Source organism: Narcine bancroftii, chromosome 4 (assembly GCF_036971445.1).
Source record: "Narcine bancroftii isolate sNarBan1 chromosome 4, sNarBan1.hap1, whole genome shotgun sequence".
In the NCBI taxonomy this organism is placed as follows: Eukaryota; Metazoa; Chordata; class Chondrichthyes; order Torpediniformes; family Narcinidae; genus Narcine; species Narcine bancroftii.
The window spans coordinates 66,986,034-66,999,522 of record NC_091472.1 but is presented as its reverse complement, the minus strand read 5'-3'; the positions used below and the strand labels follow the sequence as shown (position 1 = coordinate 66,999,522).

General features: G+C 37.7%; 1 protein-coding gene across 4 annotated transcripts in view; it reads right to left on the bottom strand.

Annotated features, from left to right (window-relative positions):
• LOC138760648 (serine/threonine-protein kinase VRK1-like) overlaps positions 1-13,489 on the bottom strand; it is a 67,196-nt gene that overhangs the window by 17,098 nt on the left and 36,609 nt on the right. For all 4 annotated transcript variants that reach the window (XM_069931500.1, XM_069931501.1, XM_069931502.1 and 1 more), the window contains 3 exons: positions 6,248-6,368; positions 5,074-5,132; positions 844-1,031 (listed from right to left, as the gene is read on the bottom strand). In XM_069931500.1, coding sequence (XP_069787601.1) covers positions 844-1,031; positions 5,074-5,132; positions 6,248-6,368 — 368 coding nt within the window. The remainder of the gene's footprint in view (positions 1-843; positions 1,032-5,073; positions 5,133-6,247; positions 6,369-13,489) is intronic.

Genomic DNA, 13,489 nt, shown 5'->3' with positions numbered 1-13,489 from the left:
AGGATAAACAATAGTGAGTGAGTGGACATTTACATTCTGGTACTTCCTGAAAAAATGTGCCAAATAAACATTTTATTAGAGGACAAGAATTAATAGAAAATACAAATAATTCCCATGTAGAATTATTTTTAGCTAGTGATATTCAAAATTTTACCCATTACTAACTTTAAACAGAAAGTTTTATTGAGTGCCTATTGTATCAAATGTAATAGAGTCAGCACAAAGAAAACATTTTCCACAGGAATAAATGTCAGACCAACATTTAACCTTGCAGCTCATTCAAAATCTATCTCCCTCAAATTCTGCGCTATTACTTTGTGAAGATTTTTGTTCGATCTCTATGCAAGTTTAAAATAAATGTATTATCTTCATGGCTAAAATAGCAGAGAAAGGAATTACAAATGAATATGTTAATAGTCCTCACATTGGTGAACCACAATGTCATTTCAAGGCTCATCTTCTTTAGGTTCCCCATGCCACTCATTGATTAAGGCAAAAAAATCCATTCCCAATCCTTGTCAAATTGTGTATTATAACAAATTCTCTCAGAAACTTATTACTGACCAGCTTCCCTTCCAGTTTTTTTTTTCCTCAGTGAAACTTACCATTTCTGCTTCTGGATCTCACAAAGAGTGGGAGCTAAATACTGCATCTCAATAGAAAATAATCCTTACTCTGCTACGACGTGACAAGGGTCATGTGCTGCATCATCTGCATTTAAACTATTTATTTATATAACCCATGACAAAACGTAGCAGAAAAGATCCATCATAGGGAACCTTATAGCAGTGCAGAACATTTAAATAAAATACATGTGCTTACATCTTGTGATGTGACAATTACCTGTACTCTCTTATTATTTTCAGGGACAGACAAAAGCCAAGACTCCCTACGTTCTATTCCACGGCGATCCACACACTTCGATCGGCTGATTTGCTGAAGATTTAACAGGATGTTGTGCAATTTCTGATAGTGTGGCCTTTCTTCATACTTCAGCGTACTCACGTAAGACAGATAATTGACTATTTCACCTACAATACCATGTAAGAATACAAATCAGGCAATGGTCTCGCAATGAAACAGCTGATCATGTGTTTACACACAATAATTTATTCTAATTGTAATTTTACTGCTGGACTGAACCACTAGGATATTTTCCGTCAGATAGATTAACATCATTTTGTCATGATCAAGAGAATTTAAGACAGTGACAGAAATGTTTAAAGCAGCATTAATACTGATGCTGAAGGAGAAACAAAATGCTAATAACCTTATCCTATTTAGTAATGCAAGGCAAAGGGGATTCTTTACACTTTAGAGAATTAAATAAATAAGATCAGGCAACTTGAGACTGCGGCATAACATCTGATTCAGTGCAGGAGCCAAGATATTAAACATACACATAATTGATCACAGGAGTTGAAAGTAACAGGGGACAGGGCTCCTAAATCTTTGCACCTGCCTCCAATTTACAGAAATCATGACTCTATTCTGCGTGTATATTCTAAATTGTGGGCAAGGGATTTGCAAGTGGCCTGGACCTAATGCAGCCAAATGTCAAGAGCTGAAAATCCACACCATCATAAATTTTAAAAATAGAAACCTGCAAAGATTTTTCAAGAAAGACCCACACAGCACTGGAAAATCATAGTTCTATTAACTCAAAGCTGCTGTACATTTGTATTCTTTATCTCTATCAGAAGTTAAAGTGCTCTCCATAATCGATTTATTTTGCAGCAGTTTCCTCATGTTTGATTGGCTACACCTTGTACAGCAAGAGCTTGCAAGTGAATCTTTCTGCTGACCATGGTAAGTGATTTCAGAAATCCATTATATTAGATAAGAAAGCACTCAGCACTGTTTATATTGGAGCCACAACTTATTTGGCATTGGCATTTCTTGTCCATGGCTCTGCCATCAGGGGCATTTCTCAGCCGGACACAAAAAAAAGAGTATAATTGGCAAGTGACCTTTCAGCTCACTGTGATTATAATTAAATAGAGTTTCTCCTTAACAATAATATAGCAATATCATCATCTTGCATGGGCATAACTGGCCCTGAGGTACTCATTACCAGATCAAGTGAAGCAGGGGATGGTAATGAGCACCTCAGGGCCAGTAATGACCATAATCCTTGAACAAAATGATGTTATCAATAGATTATCAATCTACGTGGCCTTATTCTGTCTCCTACACTTGTAACAATGCTTTTTTTTTTGTAATTTTTGCATTACAAAGGCAAGTACTTGCAAATTTTGGCAAATCAACAAAGCAAATTATAACTTTTCCCTGCCATATATCTGGACCAAACAGTATCACTAGAGGAGACTGAGGATTGGTCAACACATACATAGACAATATCAAATGGTTGAACCATTTTACAGCTTGGAGTATGAACATGCATGAACCATTGTATCAGCTGCAGTTAGATTTTCCCTGGAGGTAGACTTTTTTCCCCATTTGCCCTTTGATCACCTCTTATATACATTCAAATTATCTACTAGTTCCAATTAATTAGATTACAATACATATAATGGGATTCAACAATACATTTGCTGGTTTCTGTGGAGGGAAAAGGCAGCCCTCCAATTGATCTCTTGTACAATAGCTAATGTAGAGTAAACCTGGATGTGGACTTGAACCTCAGCAGCATTTTGTTAGAATGTGAGCCCTGGGTGACAAATGTAAGGACGGCTGCAGGTCAAAGTTTCCCAGGGTTTCCCCAGCGGGGACTTTCTCCTGGGTCACAACTTTTCACTATTTGAGTATGTAATATCTATTGAAAATGAAGTCGCCTCGTGTACCAGAACAGCTCACAAAATTACCATTCTTTTCTGTGGAATACTTCAATAAAAGCTGATCTGATAGCAAACATAACCAATATTGGATCATCATTTCATTCCGAGCACGAGAATTAATTTCACGAAGAGAAACCTAGTTTCAACTCCAGAGAGGGCAGAGTTTAACAATTGCTTGTGGAAAGTTAGGGAAGCATATAAATGAAAGGAAGAGAAGAATATGCTAATAAGGTTAATTAGGGTGGAAAGAGGCTTGAAAGGAGTAAAAATGCTGGTACCAACATGCTAGGCTAAAGAGACTACAGTTATCTGCTACTTAACGTCCATATGTTCTGTGAAATTGGGCATTATGTGACATGGACATTGTGCGAACACCATATTACTGTACTGTACAGTAGACATGAGATACACGTGTTACAAGTGGGAAGCTGTTACTTAGTCTGATTATGTCTGCTACGTCCCGTTCTCCGATCAATATTTCTGAACTCTATTATAACCTATGGGACCATGGACGACGGATGTACATGAGGTCGGACGTCGACCGAATGGACATTAAGCAGTGTATACCTGTACTTCTAAACTGCAGACTCAATGCAAATCATTTCCTCAGTAAATGATGTGTTAATGTGCAAAATATGTTCTGTAATCTAATGAAAAGTTATGCTGATGTCAGGAAAAGCAACCTCAAACAAGAGGAGCATGTGATTTAGGGCATGATCTCTTGGAGGCTGACAATAAATAAAAATGGCTTTCCCACCTGAAAGATGATTAGTTTACTTTAAATATCTGCCAACCAATTTTTGGAACTCTCTTTCATCTTTCTTGTTAGACGCATTCGGAATGAAATTGGATAGTGCTGGAAAATATGCACAGAATGGCACTGCGTGATTAATTTATGCCCTTTAGCCTTGTTCAAGCAGTAAATTCATGCTGTCCCAATGTCAACAGTCAAACTACACAGTCCTCATGCATCACTCCAAGCCCTGATCTTGTGAATGGTTAGGGCCAAATCAACGGTGGTGACCGATCAAATCCAGTCTAGGTAGGAGTGGGGTGAAGTCTGGGTTTATTAGGTCTCCAAATCCAGTCTCATTTGCTGTGAATACCAAAGAATAGGCCAATATTGAATGGATGTCAAAACTGAAGAATTAAGTGTAGGAAGCCCCTGTTACATCTTCTCCTTGCAAGACTTAGGCCTCCTGAATTCGAGGTATTTTTCAAAGGCCCTGTTCTTACAGACATTGTGAAAACAAAAGCAGGCAGCATTCACTGCTGGCCTTTAGATCTGCCAAGAGATCCATATGCCCATCCGTTGATGGCTACTAGTTAATTTCTGTAGCTTTTGAAATCCTTCACAAGTTCAAAAATAGATCTACTACTTTAGAAATGGGTGTTTCACTATTTGCCTGTTATGTATCTTTCCTTGTCTGAATCACGGGATAAAGAGGGCAGGTTAGCCTGAATATATCAGTGAGTATTAGAAGGTCAAAATAGAAAAATAATACCTTTTACATAATGTGATTTGTTTTTAATCCTCTGTGCTAAAGTAAAACAAACAGCATGTTCTGAATTCCACTAAAAAATGTGAAGCAAGTGATTTTCCTCCAAGGTTCCCATGCTGATAATTTTTTGGTGCCTGGTGGCTAGAACTATGTACTCTTTATGAAAGTACAGAATTGAAATAATTAGTTGACGTGTTAATTTTGCCAGATATAGGGAAGGCCAGATTGGTGATCTATTCTCTTTATCACAAGCATTTGAAACACAAGGAAAATAAATGTATTTAAAAGTAGAAATTTTTACTTTGGAAACTGTATATATTATAGCTTTCCTTGATTTGTAATCGGGTTTATGCACTTGAAGTCCTCTGTCAAGCGAATGATAAGGTTCAGTGCCAATAATATGTACAAAATCTACAGCCAATTCGCAGTGAAAGGGAAATAATGTTGCTTATTCTCTGCAGCCATTCAAGTTAATTAAGTCATCCTTTTTATCCTAAAATCCATTTAGCATGTTTACTTTTAAAAAATGAATCAATAAAGTTGCATTTAAAATGTTAATTGTGCCACTTGCTGCACAAATAGCTAATATGATTTATTTAATAAAAGGTTATAAACAGAGGCATTGGAAATCCTTTTGCCTAATGAGCAAAAGATGAGGTAGTCACTGGCTGCTTGAAAGCAGACTGCTGTCCGGACTGGGCAAGACTACTGGAGGCTAGCATCTCATGAAACGTTAAAATTGCACCAGTGTAATTATGCATAAACACACTTACTGCTTTCATATCCAGAGGGAAAGCATTGATGCACAGAGGTAGGAAGGTTTTCCATAAATCTGTAAAAAAAATTAAAACGTTTTAATTAGTTACAGAATGTCTTCTAATAGCAAGGAAGAAATCAGCTACAAACCCACATTAAGCTGAGAAAACGTTTCCCAACTAAAATCTCGAGTCCCTTCATTATTTTTATATAGAAGGATAAAAATGGAAAGACACAAGTCCTCGACAAGAATACTATATATTTCTCATTATTTGGCATTTTAAATATTTAATCAAAATATTACAAATAATTATCTATTTTGAAAGCAGGAATTAATTAGCTATCATAAGACTTTATATGTCTCATGTAGTATATATTACTGTAATTACTTTAATAACAGTCTGTAGATTTGGGAAACTTGGAATAAATCATTTCCTGTATGTACCCATTTTTATACTACAATGTATTTTTAATATTGCTGATTAAAATATAATGCTAAATTTGACTTTCCACCCAAGAACAAGTTATTTGCTGACTTTAGGTGAATTAAAAAATCTTTTCCCTTACTTCTTGCTTTCAAAAATATCTTTTATTCCCTCCCTCACTAATCATCTTCACCTCCAACAAGGCTTCCTGTTCTTATTCCACATTGTACTTTTTCTTTATAGCTTGCTTCAACTCTTCTCAATTCTACAGAGTAATGCATTAATTTCCTTTTGATTTAACAATCTTCTTTGGGATCTTTGTCAAACAGCTATATTTATATCAAAGAATCTGATATTTCTTTGTAACATTTTACTGAACCCCCGCTAAGTAACTTTCAAATGTCAATTTCTGACGCATTAACATATTTCAAATCAGTTTAACTTTTAAAATTTTTTTAACACCAAAAGAGAATTTTTTTTAACATTTCATAAACATCAAATAGGCATATGGAATCAGTACATATTCTTTCTTTATTCTTTAAATAAACTCAAATACAATTTGGTATATTTGAATATAAAAATCATTGAAGCTTGAAACTGATTATATAAAGAAATATTTGTATTTACTGTTAATAGTTCTAAATTTTATGAATGAAAAGAATATTTGGACATGGGACCTGATATGTGATATTCGAAGGTAACCAATGTGCTTTGAATATATTTTTTCATGCTAGATGCAGTAAACCAAACAGAAGAAAACTCCTACTTGACTTTGGCTTGTTGGACTGCCACAGGGTCCTTCATCTTCTGCTCCCAAGGCAGCTTTCCACACAGCCACTGTAGCATGCAGTAGCCAAGGATTTCCAGGTCAGTTCGTCTGGATGGAGCTAAGAGAATATGATGGAGGAAGGAGAATTAAGAATGAAGGATTAAAAATCACTTGAGGAAAATATAGAGAAACCTTTCATTTAACTGCTGTTGATTAAACTTGCAAAATCCAAGGCAGGCAAATATCTTGTTTGTTCAGCTGTAGTGGAGTTGGAACGCCCCAGATTTTGGCTTTGATTCACAGACAGGCTGTGACTTGTGTATTGAAAGCAAGGGTCAGTTTCCTTACCTCCCCCAACCTCATCCTTCCTCAGTCTGGCCTGTCACATGAACTTGATCCCTGTGGCCTCTGACATGATCCAGACAGCTCATAATCCAGCAGCAACACTTCCTCAAAGAGCCAGCAGTAAAACAAAGAAATAAATGTCTGCCTCTAAATTGCTAACACATGTTCCAGGAAGTCCATAGGGTCTGAATCACCCGTACAGAGACCCCGCACATAGACTAAACAGTGATGGCCTTTCCCTTACTGCACACGCAAGAAGCTCAACGCAAAGGCAAAACTGCCATCTAGTGTAGAGTAAGAACGCCACACCCAGCATGCTGTTTTTTTTCCAGTCATCTTTCTAAATAAACAAAATAGTGGATAACTTGCTAAATACAAGCATTATACACACAGTGACCCAAAGAAATCCAGGTTGAGTCTATGATGAAGGCAAATGCATTGCTGCCTTTCATTTCAAGAGGAATAGAATTTCAGGACTGGGATCTGATATTGAAGCTGTATAGGACACTGGTGAGCCCTCACTTGGGAGTATTGTGAGCAGTTTTGGGCTCCTCATTTAAGAAATGATGTACTGATGATAGAGAGGGATCAGAGGAGGTTCACAAGGATGATTCTGGGAACAAACATAATCATATGAGGACAGCTCTTGGCCTGCATTCATTGGAATTTAGGAGAATGAGGGGGAATCTCATTGAAACATTTTGAATGTTGAAAAGCATGGATAGAGTAGATATAGAAAGGTTGTTTCCCATGATGAGAGATGTCTAGAACAGAGAGGTGGAAGAATTTCTTTAGCCAGAGGGTGGTAAATTTGTAGAATTTGTTGCCACGGCCAGTTGTGGAGGCCAAGTCTTTGGGTGCATTTAAGGCAGATATTGATAGGTTCTTGATTAGTCAGAGCGGCAAATGTTATGAGGAGAAGGCTGAACAGTGGGGCTGAGTGGGAAAATGAATCAGCTCATGATTAAAAGATGGGTTAGACTCCATTGGCAAATCTCCACTATTACTGAAGACTTGCTGGGCTTAGATTTTAAATTAAATAGCTTCACCCAAAATGACGATCGAACAAAGCAGACCAAAGAAAGCTTCTGCAATTTAATAGCATAAATGTAATACTTTGGTTTATTATCTAGCCATGTGATGTGACATAGATTCAATAGTAAAACAACATAGAATCAGGCTCCAATATCATAACCATATAATTGTGATTCCATTTCAACATATTTCACATGCTTTAAATCTATTAACTTTGTGAAATTATAGCCTAACCTTTTACTTTAAATTATTGTTATTCTAGCTGAAACACTAAAAGACAATCTGGTCATTTGTGAAAAAATTATGTCTGCTGCAAAATAGAACATATTTAAGTTGCCTTAAGTACCATAATATTTGGAAGTTCATTACTGAATCCTTTTTTTTAAATTGTGAAAGGCATTTTTATTCATTGAAACAACCCTTACACAAATGTTCACATTAATAATGATACCACATGCCAAGTGATTCGAGGAATTACTGAACTACTGAGGAAATAAAAATGATCTGCGATCATCCTCAACACTGGGGCCCTGCTGTGTCGCCAAATACAGCTCCAACTCGCATCACAAATTCATTGATAACACCATCATTGTAAACCAGATGTCAAACAAGTACGAGGTGAAATATGGAAGACTTGGTGCCAGATCAATAACCTCTCTCAATGTCAGCAAGACAAAGGACTTCTCCAAGAGGAGTGGAGCTCATTCCCGATTGCAAAAGTGGTGCAGAAGTGGAGCTAGCAGTTCTTGGGTGTAAATATTTCTAATGACCCTATCCTACTTAAACCACATTGATATAAGGGTCAAAAAAGCACACCCCAAATGCCTGAGAAAATTCCTCATCCCCTGTGACCTTCAAGAACTTTTACGGATGCACCAAAAGTGTCCTGTCAGGATGCATCATTGCAAGGTACCGGATCAGCTCTGCACAAGACTGCAACAATTGTAGGAAGCACAAAAACCCATCAACTCCATTTACACTTCCCACTGCCTCGGAAAAGCAGCCAACATATTAAAGGACAATTCTACTTTGACTATACTCTTCCTCTTCTATCTTCCCTCACAAAGAAAATTCACCAGATTCAAGGACAAATTCTTTTCCACTGCTATCAGACTCCTGAACAGACTTGCATTAGTAAAATAATGTTGCCCTTTCTCCATTCTAACCAGGCTCTTTTTCTAACTCTCCACTCTGTACTGTGTGTTTTATGAATTTATGAATGGTTTGATTTGCTGGTTGTCACACAAGCCTTTTCAGTGTACCCTTGACACATATTACAATAAACAGATTTGAAGAAGGAAACAAAAATCAAAAGAGGTAAAGCTGAGGTAGAGCTGGGTACACAAATCGATTAGGAAACAATGAACATGAATGAAGCTCAGATTATTTTAACCTTGGTTTGGAATTTGATAAAGCAAAGTTGATGGAATTCTAATTAGCTCACAGATTGACAGACTTCTCAAAAGCACTGTATAATGATAAAATGCCCATGACTTAAGTATGGATCTATAACAAAGTGTCAGCATTTGGAAAAATGTCTTCAGTGGATGAATTAAAAATTACTTTTGCAATTATTTTAGGTGCTTGCATTGAATTTACTTAAGTAAGAAATGGCTTTTCACTTCATCACGCTGCCCCGTAAAATCAAAATGTCAATGTTTAACTACATCTTCTGGACCACACTTCTATGCCGTAGCTACAGAATCTATTATTCACAATAAAATAACCTTCAGTGGTATGCAAGCAAACAGACAATTCCTTAAAAATATCTAATTTTGTTAAGTGCAATATTTTGGTATCTCCAGAGAAATTAGATATTGACGACATGCTCCAGTGACTAGAAATACCGCTGCAAAACAGCCCGTGCATTAATCTAGGCACTACCAATTCAGTGACAGTAATAATGTTAAAAAGTTCAAACCTAACTCAGATACAGTAATAATTTGCAGTAATTATCAAAAGCTGACAGTGCAGGATTTTAATTAATAAAGTTATTCATTGTGCTCTCTAGTAATTTGCTTGTAATATTGACAACAATAAAGTATTTTGCTTCGTGATAGATCAAGCAGAACAAGCTTGACCTCAGCTTTGCTTCAAGTGATATGTGAGAATAATGGACAACACTATAATTAGTCTGTCTGTGTAATGAGTGTTCTGTATTAAAGCAGCATGACACGAGCATTCATGTTTACTCCGCACTTAAAGTGACCATAAAGAGCTTATCTGTTGAGCAGTCAGCAGTCCAACCTGCCTTAGGTCATTTTATTTGTTAATCCTAAAGGCTGGGAATAAAATAGCCACAATGAAACCTACTATTGCACAAACTACTATTTCAGATATATTACAACAGGCACTGCAGAGGGATAAAAGTTGTTTTTAGTTCAAAACACTTGGTAAATACACTAACATTATGAAACAAGTGATTAATCAAATTAAAACCAAAAGTAAAAACACAATGCTGGGGAAAGTCAGCAGGTCAAAGCGTCCTTTATATAGCAAAGAAAAAAAAACCACATAACCAAAGTTTCACGTTTGAGCGAGGTATGGAAAAATGTTGGCAGCCATCCAAATAAAAGGGTAAAGGGAGAGGTGTGGTTGCAAAGGCAGGAGATAAAAGGTGGAGAAAGGAGGGAGGGCACAGCAATAAGGGGAGGAGGAATGGCTAGGTTAATAGAGAGGGAAGGAGACAGGGGGGAGCGGAGGGAGGGAGAGAGCAGGTTAGCAGAAACCAGAAAAGTCGATGTTAATGCCATCTGGCTGGAGCGTGCCCAGATGTAAAATCAGATGTTGTTCCTCCAATGTACAGGTGGTATCGGTGGGATAGTACGAGGCCATGGGCAGACATGCGAGTATGGGAGTGTGACACAGAAATAAAATGGTTGGCCACCGGGAGGTCTCTGTCATAGTTGCGGACAGAGCGAAAATGCTCAGCAAAGCGATCTCCCAGTCTACACCCAGTCTTCAATGTAGAGAAGGCCACAAAGGCCCCTTCCCCCCCCCCCACCTCCCCGACACCTTCCCCTGTGGCCACAGGAGTTGCCACACTTGCACCCATACCTCCTTCCTCACCAGTCTGGGGCCCCAAACAAAACCTTTCAAGTGAAGCAACACTTCACTTGTGTATCTGCAGGATTGATTTACTGTATCAGGTGTTCCCTTTATGGCTTTCTCTACATCAAAGAGACTGGACACAGACTGGGAGATCGCTTCACTGAGCACCTTTGCTCTGTCGACACCAGTGACAGAGACCTCCCTCCCAGAAACCAATCATTTCAGTTCTGTGTCACATTCCCATCCTCTCACGTCTGTCCATGGCCTTAGGTACTGTCCCACCAAGACTACCTATAAATTGGAGGAACACCACCTGATTTTCTGTCTGGGCACTCTCCAGCCGGATGGCATTAACATTGACTTTCCAGTTTCTGCTAACCTGCTTTCCTTGCCCCCTCCCTTCCCTTCCCTCTCTGATTCACCTCGCCATCCTACCCCCCCCCCACCCTTGTTCGTTGCTTTGGCCTCCCTCCCTTCTCCACCTATTACCTTCTGCCTTTGCGACCACTCTTACCCCCTTACCTTTTTAATTATGATGCCTGCCAACATTTTTCCTTAACTGTGATGAAAGGATCAAGCCCAAAATGTCAGTTATGTATTTTTGTCTTTGCTATATAAAGGACTCTGTTTGACCTGCTGAGTTTCTCCAGCATTGTGTTTTTTAGTTCAACCACGGTGTCTGCAGACTTCCATATTTTACTTCTAATCATTCAAGTTTGTGGTCACATATCAAGATGCTGAGATAGAAGATGTTTTGTTAGAACACCAGTTGACACCTCATACAAGAAAGCACTGTACAAAAGTGCAGAGTTACAGAAGGAGATCAGTTGTTACGGAGCAAAGACAACATATTTTATTATTTTGATCACAGTACAGGCCCTAAATCCAAACTGCTTGGGGATTGGGCTGGTCCGGATTCTTGGGCAGTACTTTTAAAATTCAAATTAAGGAGGAGTAAAGAGAGAAAAAGGTAAATTTCGATATTTATTAACAATATACTTTTTCATATAAAATAAATAAATATTTATTCATTCATTTCCACGACTTCTATGCATCTGTAAGGCTACACACACGCAAAAGCCCACTAAATTTAAAAAAAAATTGGTAGTTTTTGAGAATTCTGGATTCTTGAGTGTCCGGATTTCTGGCATCTGGATTTTTGGTCTTTTACTGTATTTAGGTCACTGTTAACAGCAGGAAAGAAACCGTCCTTGAATATGGTGGTGTTTGGTCTCATTCTCAAGAATCTTCTTCCTGATTTGGTGGTGGGGGGGGGGGGGGGGTGCGGGTGGGGGTGAATATAGTGTGGCCAGGTTAGGATGAATCTTAGTATGTTGATTATTTTTTTCGAGGGAGCAGGAGTTAATGGATGAAAGGAGGTATGTATGATGCTCCAAAATACGTTCACAGTCAACTGAGTTTAGAGTCCCCAATGCACAGTGATAGAAAACTTTCAATGATACACCTGTAGAAGTCATTAAGAGATGTAGATGACATGCCAAATTTCCTCAAGCTTCAAAAGGTACAGAGGCACAGCAACACCTTCTTGGTCATTGAATCAGCATGGGTAGATCATAACAAGTTCATGGAAAACTTTGCACCATGGAACCTAAAGCTGTCTTCAACATCACTGCTGATGTAAACTGGGGAGTCAGCTCTGCTCATCTTCCTGCCACCAAAGCTACTATACCAGTGGTTTTCAAATGTTTTCTTTCCACTCACGTACCACCCAAATCCCTGTGCTTAAGGTGGTATGTGGGTGGAAAGAAAATGTTTGAAAACCACTGCACTATACCCTCTATCTCCATGGTGGTGTCATCCCCAAATGTATAGATGGAGTAGTGTTTAGTCTCACATCATTGTGTACAAATACAGTAGGGGACAAACTCAACCAGCTAGGTCCCATCAGAATTTTTTTTTTAATTTATTTTTTTATTTTTCACACTATAAACCATATTGATCAAGATACATACATTTTCCTTTTCAAATATATAGTGTCGTTTTCTCCCCCCTTCCCTCCTCCCCTCCCTCCCTCACCTCCCCTCCCACTTATTTAAAGTTCAGAATCTAAGATACATTAAACCCATTAAACAATGTTGTCACTCAATAAAAATAAACAAGAAATTCCACTGAGTCAGTTCTTTTCATTATCTTCTCCTTCTGTCATTTTAGATGGTAGATGTCCACGGTAGGTTTTCTCTATTGTGTTTCATGTATGGCTCCCATATTTGTTCAAATATTGTAATGTTATTTCTTAAATTGTATGTTATTTTTTTCTAATGGAATACATTTATTCATTTCTATATACCATTGTTGTATTCTCAAATTATCTTCATTTTTATTGATTAATATAGCTACTCCTCTAGCTTTTGAATTATATGATGCTGCTGTTACATGTCCTATCCAATCTCTCTTTAATTTCTTGTGTTCCACTTCGGTTAAGTGTGTCTCTTGTATGAATGCTACATCAATTTTTTTCTTTTTTCAATAAATTTAACAGTTTCTTCCTTTTGATTTGGTTATGTATTCCATTAATATTTAAAGTCATATAATTCAACATAGCCATCTTATACTTTGTTTATCTTTCCTTTCCGTTTCCTCATCATCACCTTTCCTTCTTATCCATTTGTTTTCTTTTTTTAAAGCACATTATAAGACAACATTTCTAAAACATAAATATTTCCATTACTCTCCTATCTAAAAATCCTTTAACCCCATTATTCCCTCCCCTTTCGGAGTTGCCCTTTGTCCCTTATCGGGCAACCACATCTCCCCTCTCCATTTGGATTTGCGAAATCACTCGCAAAC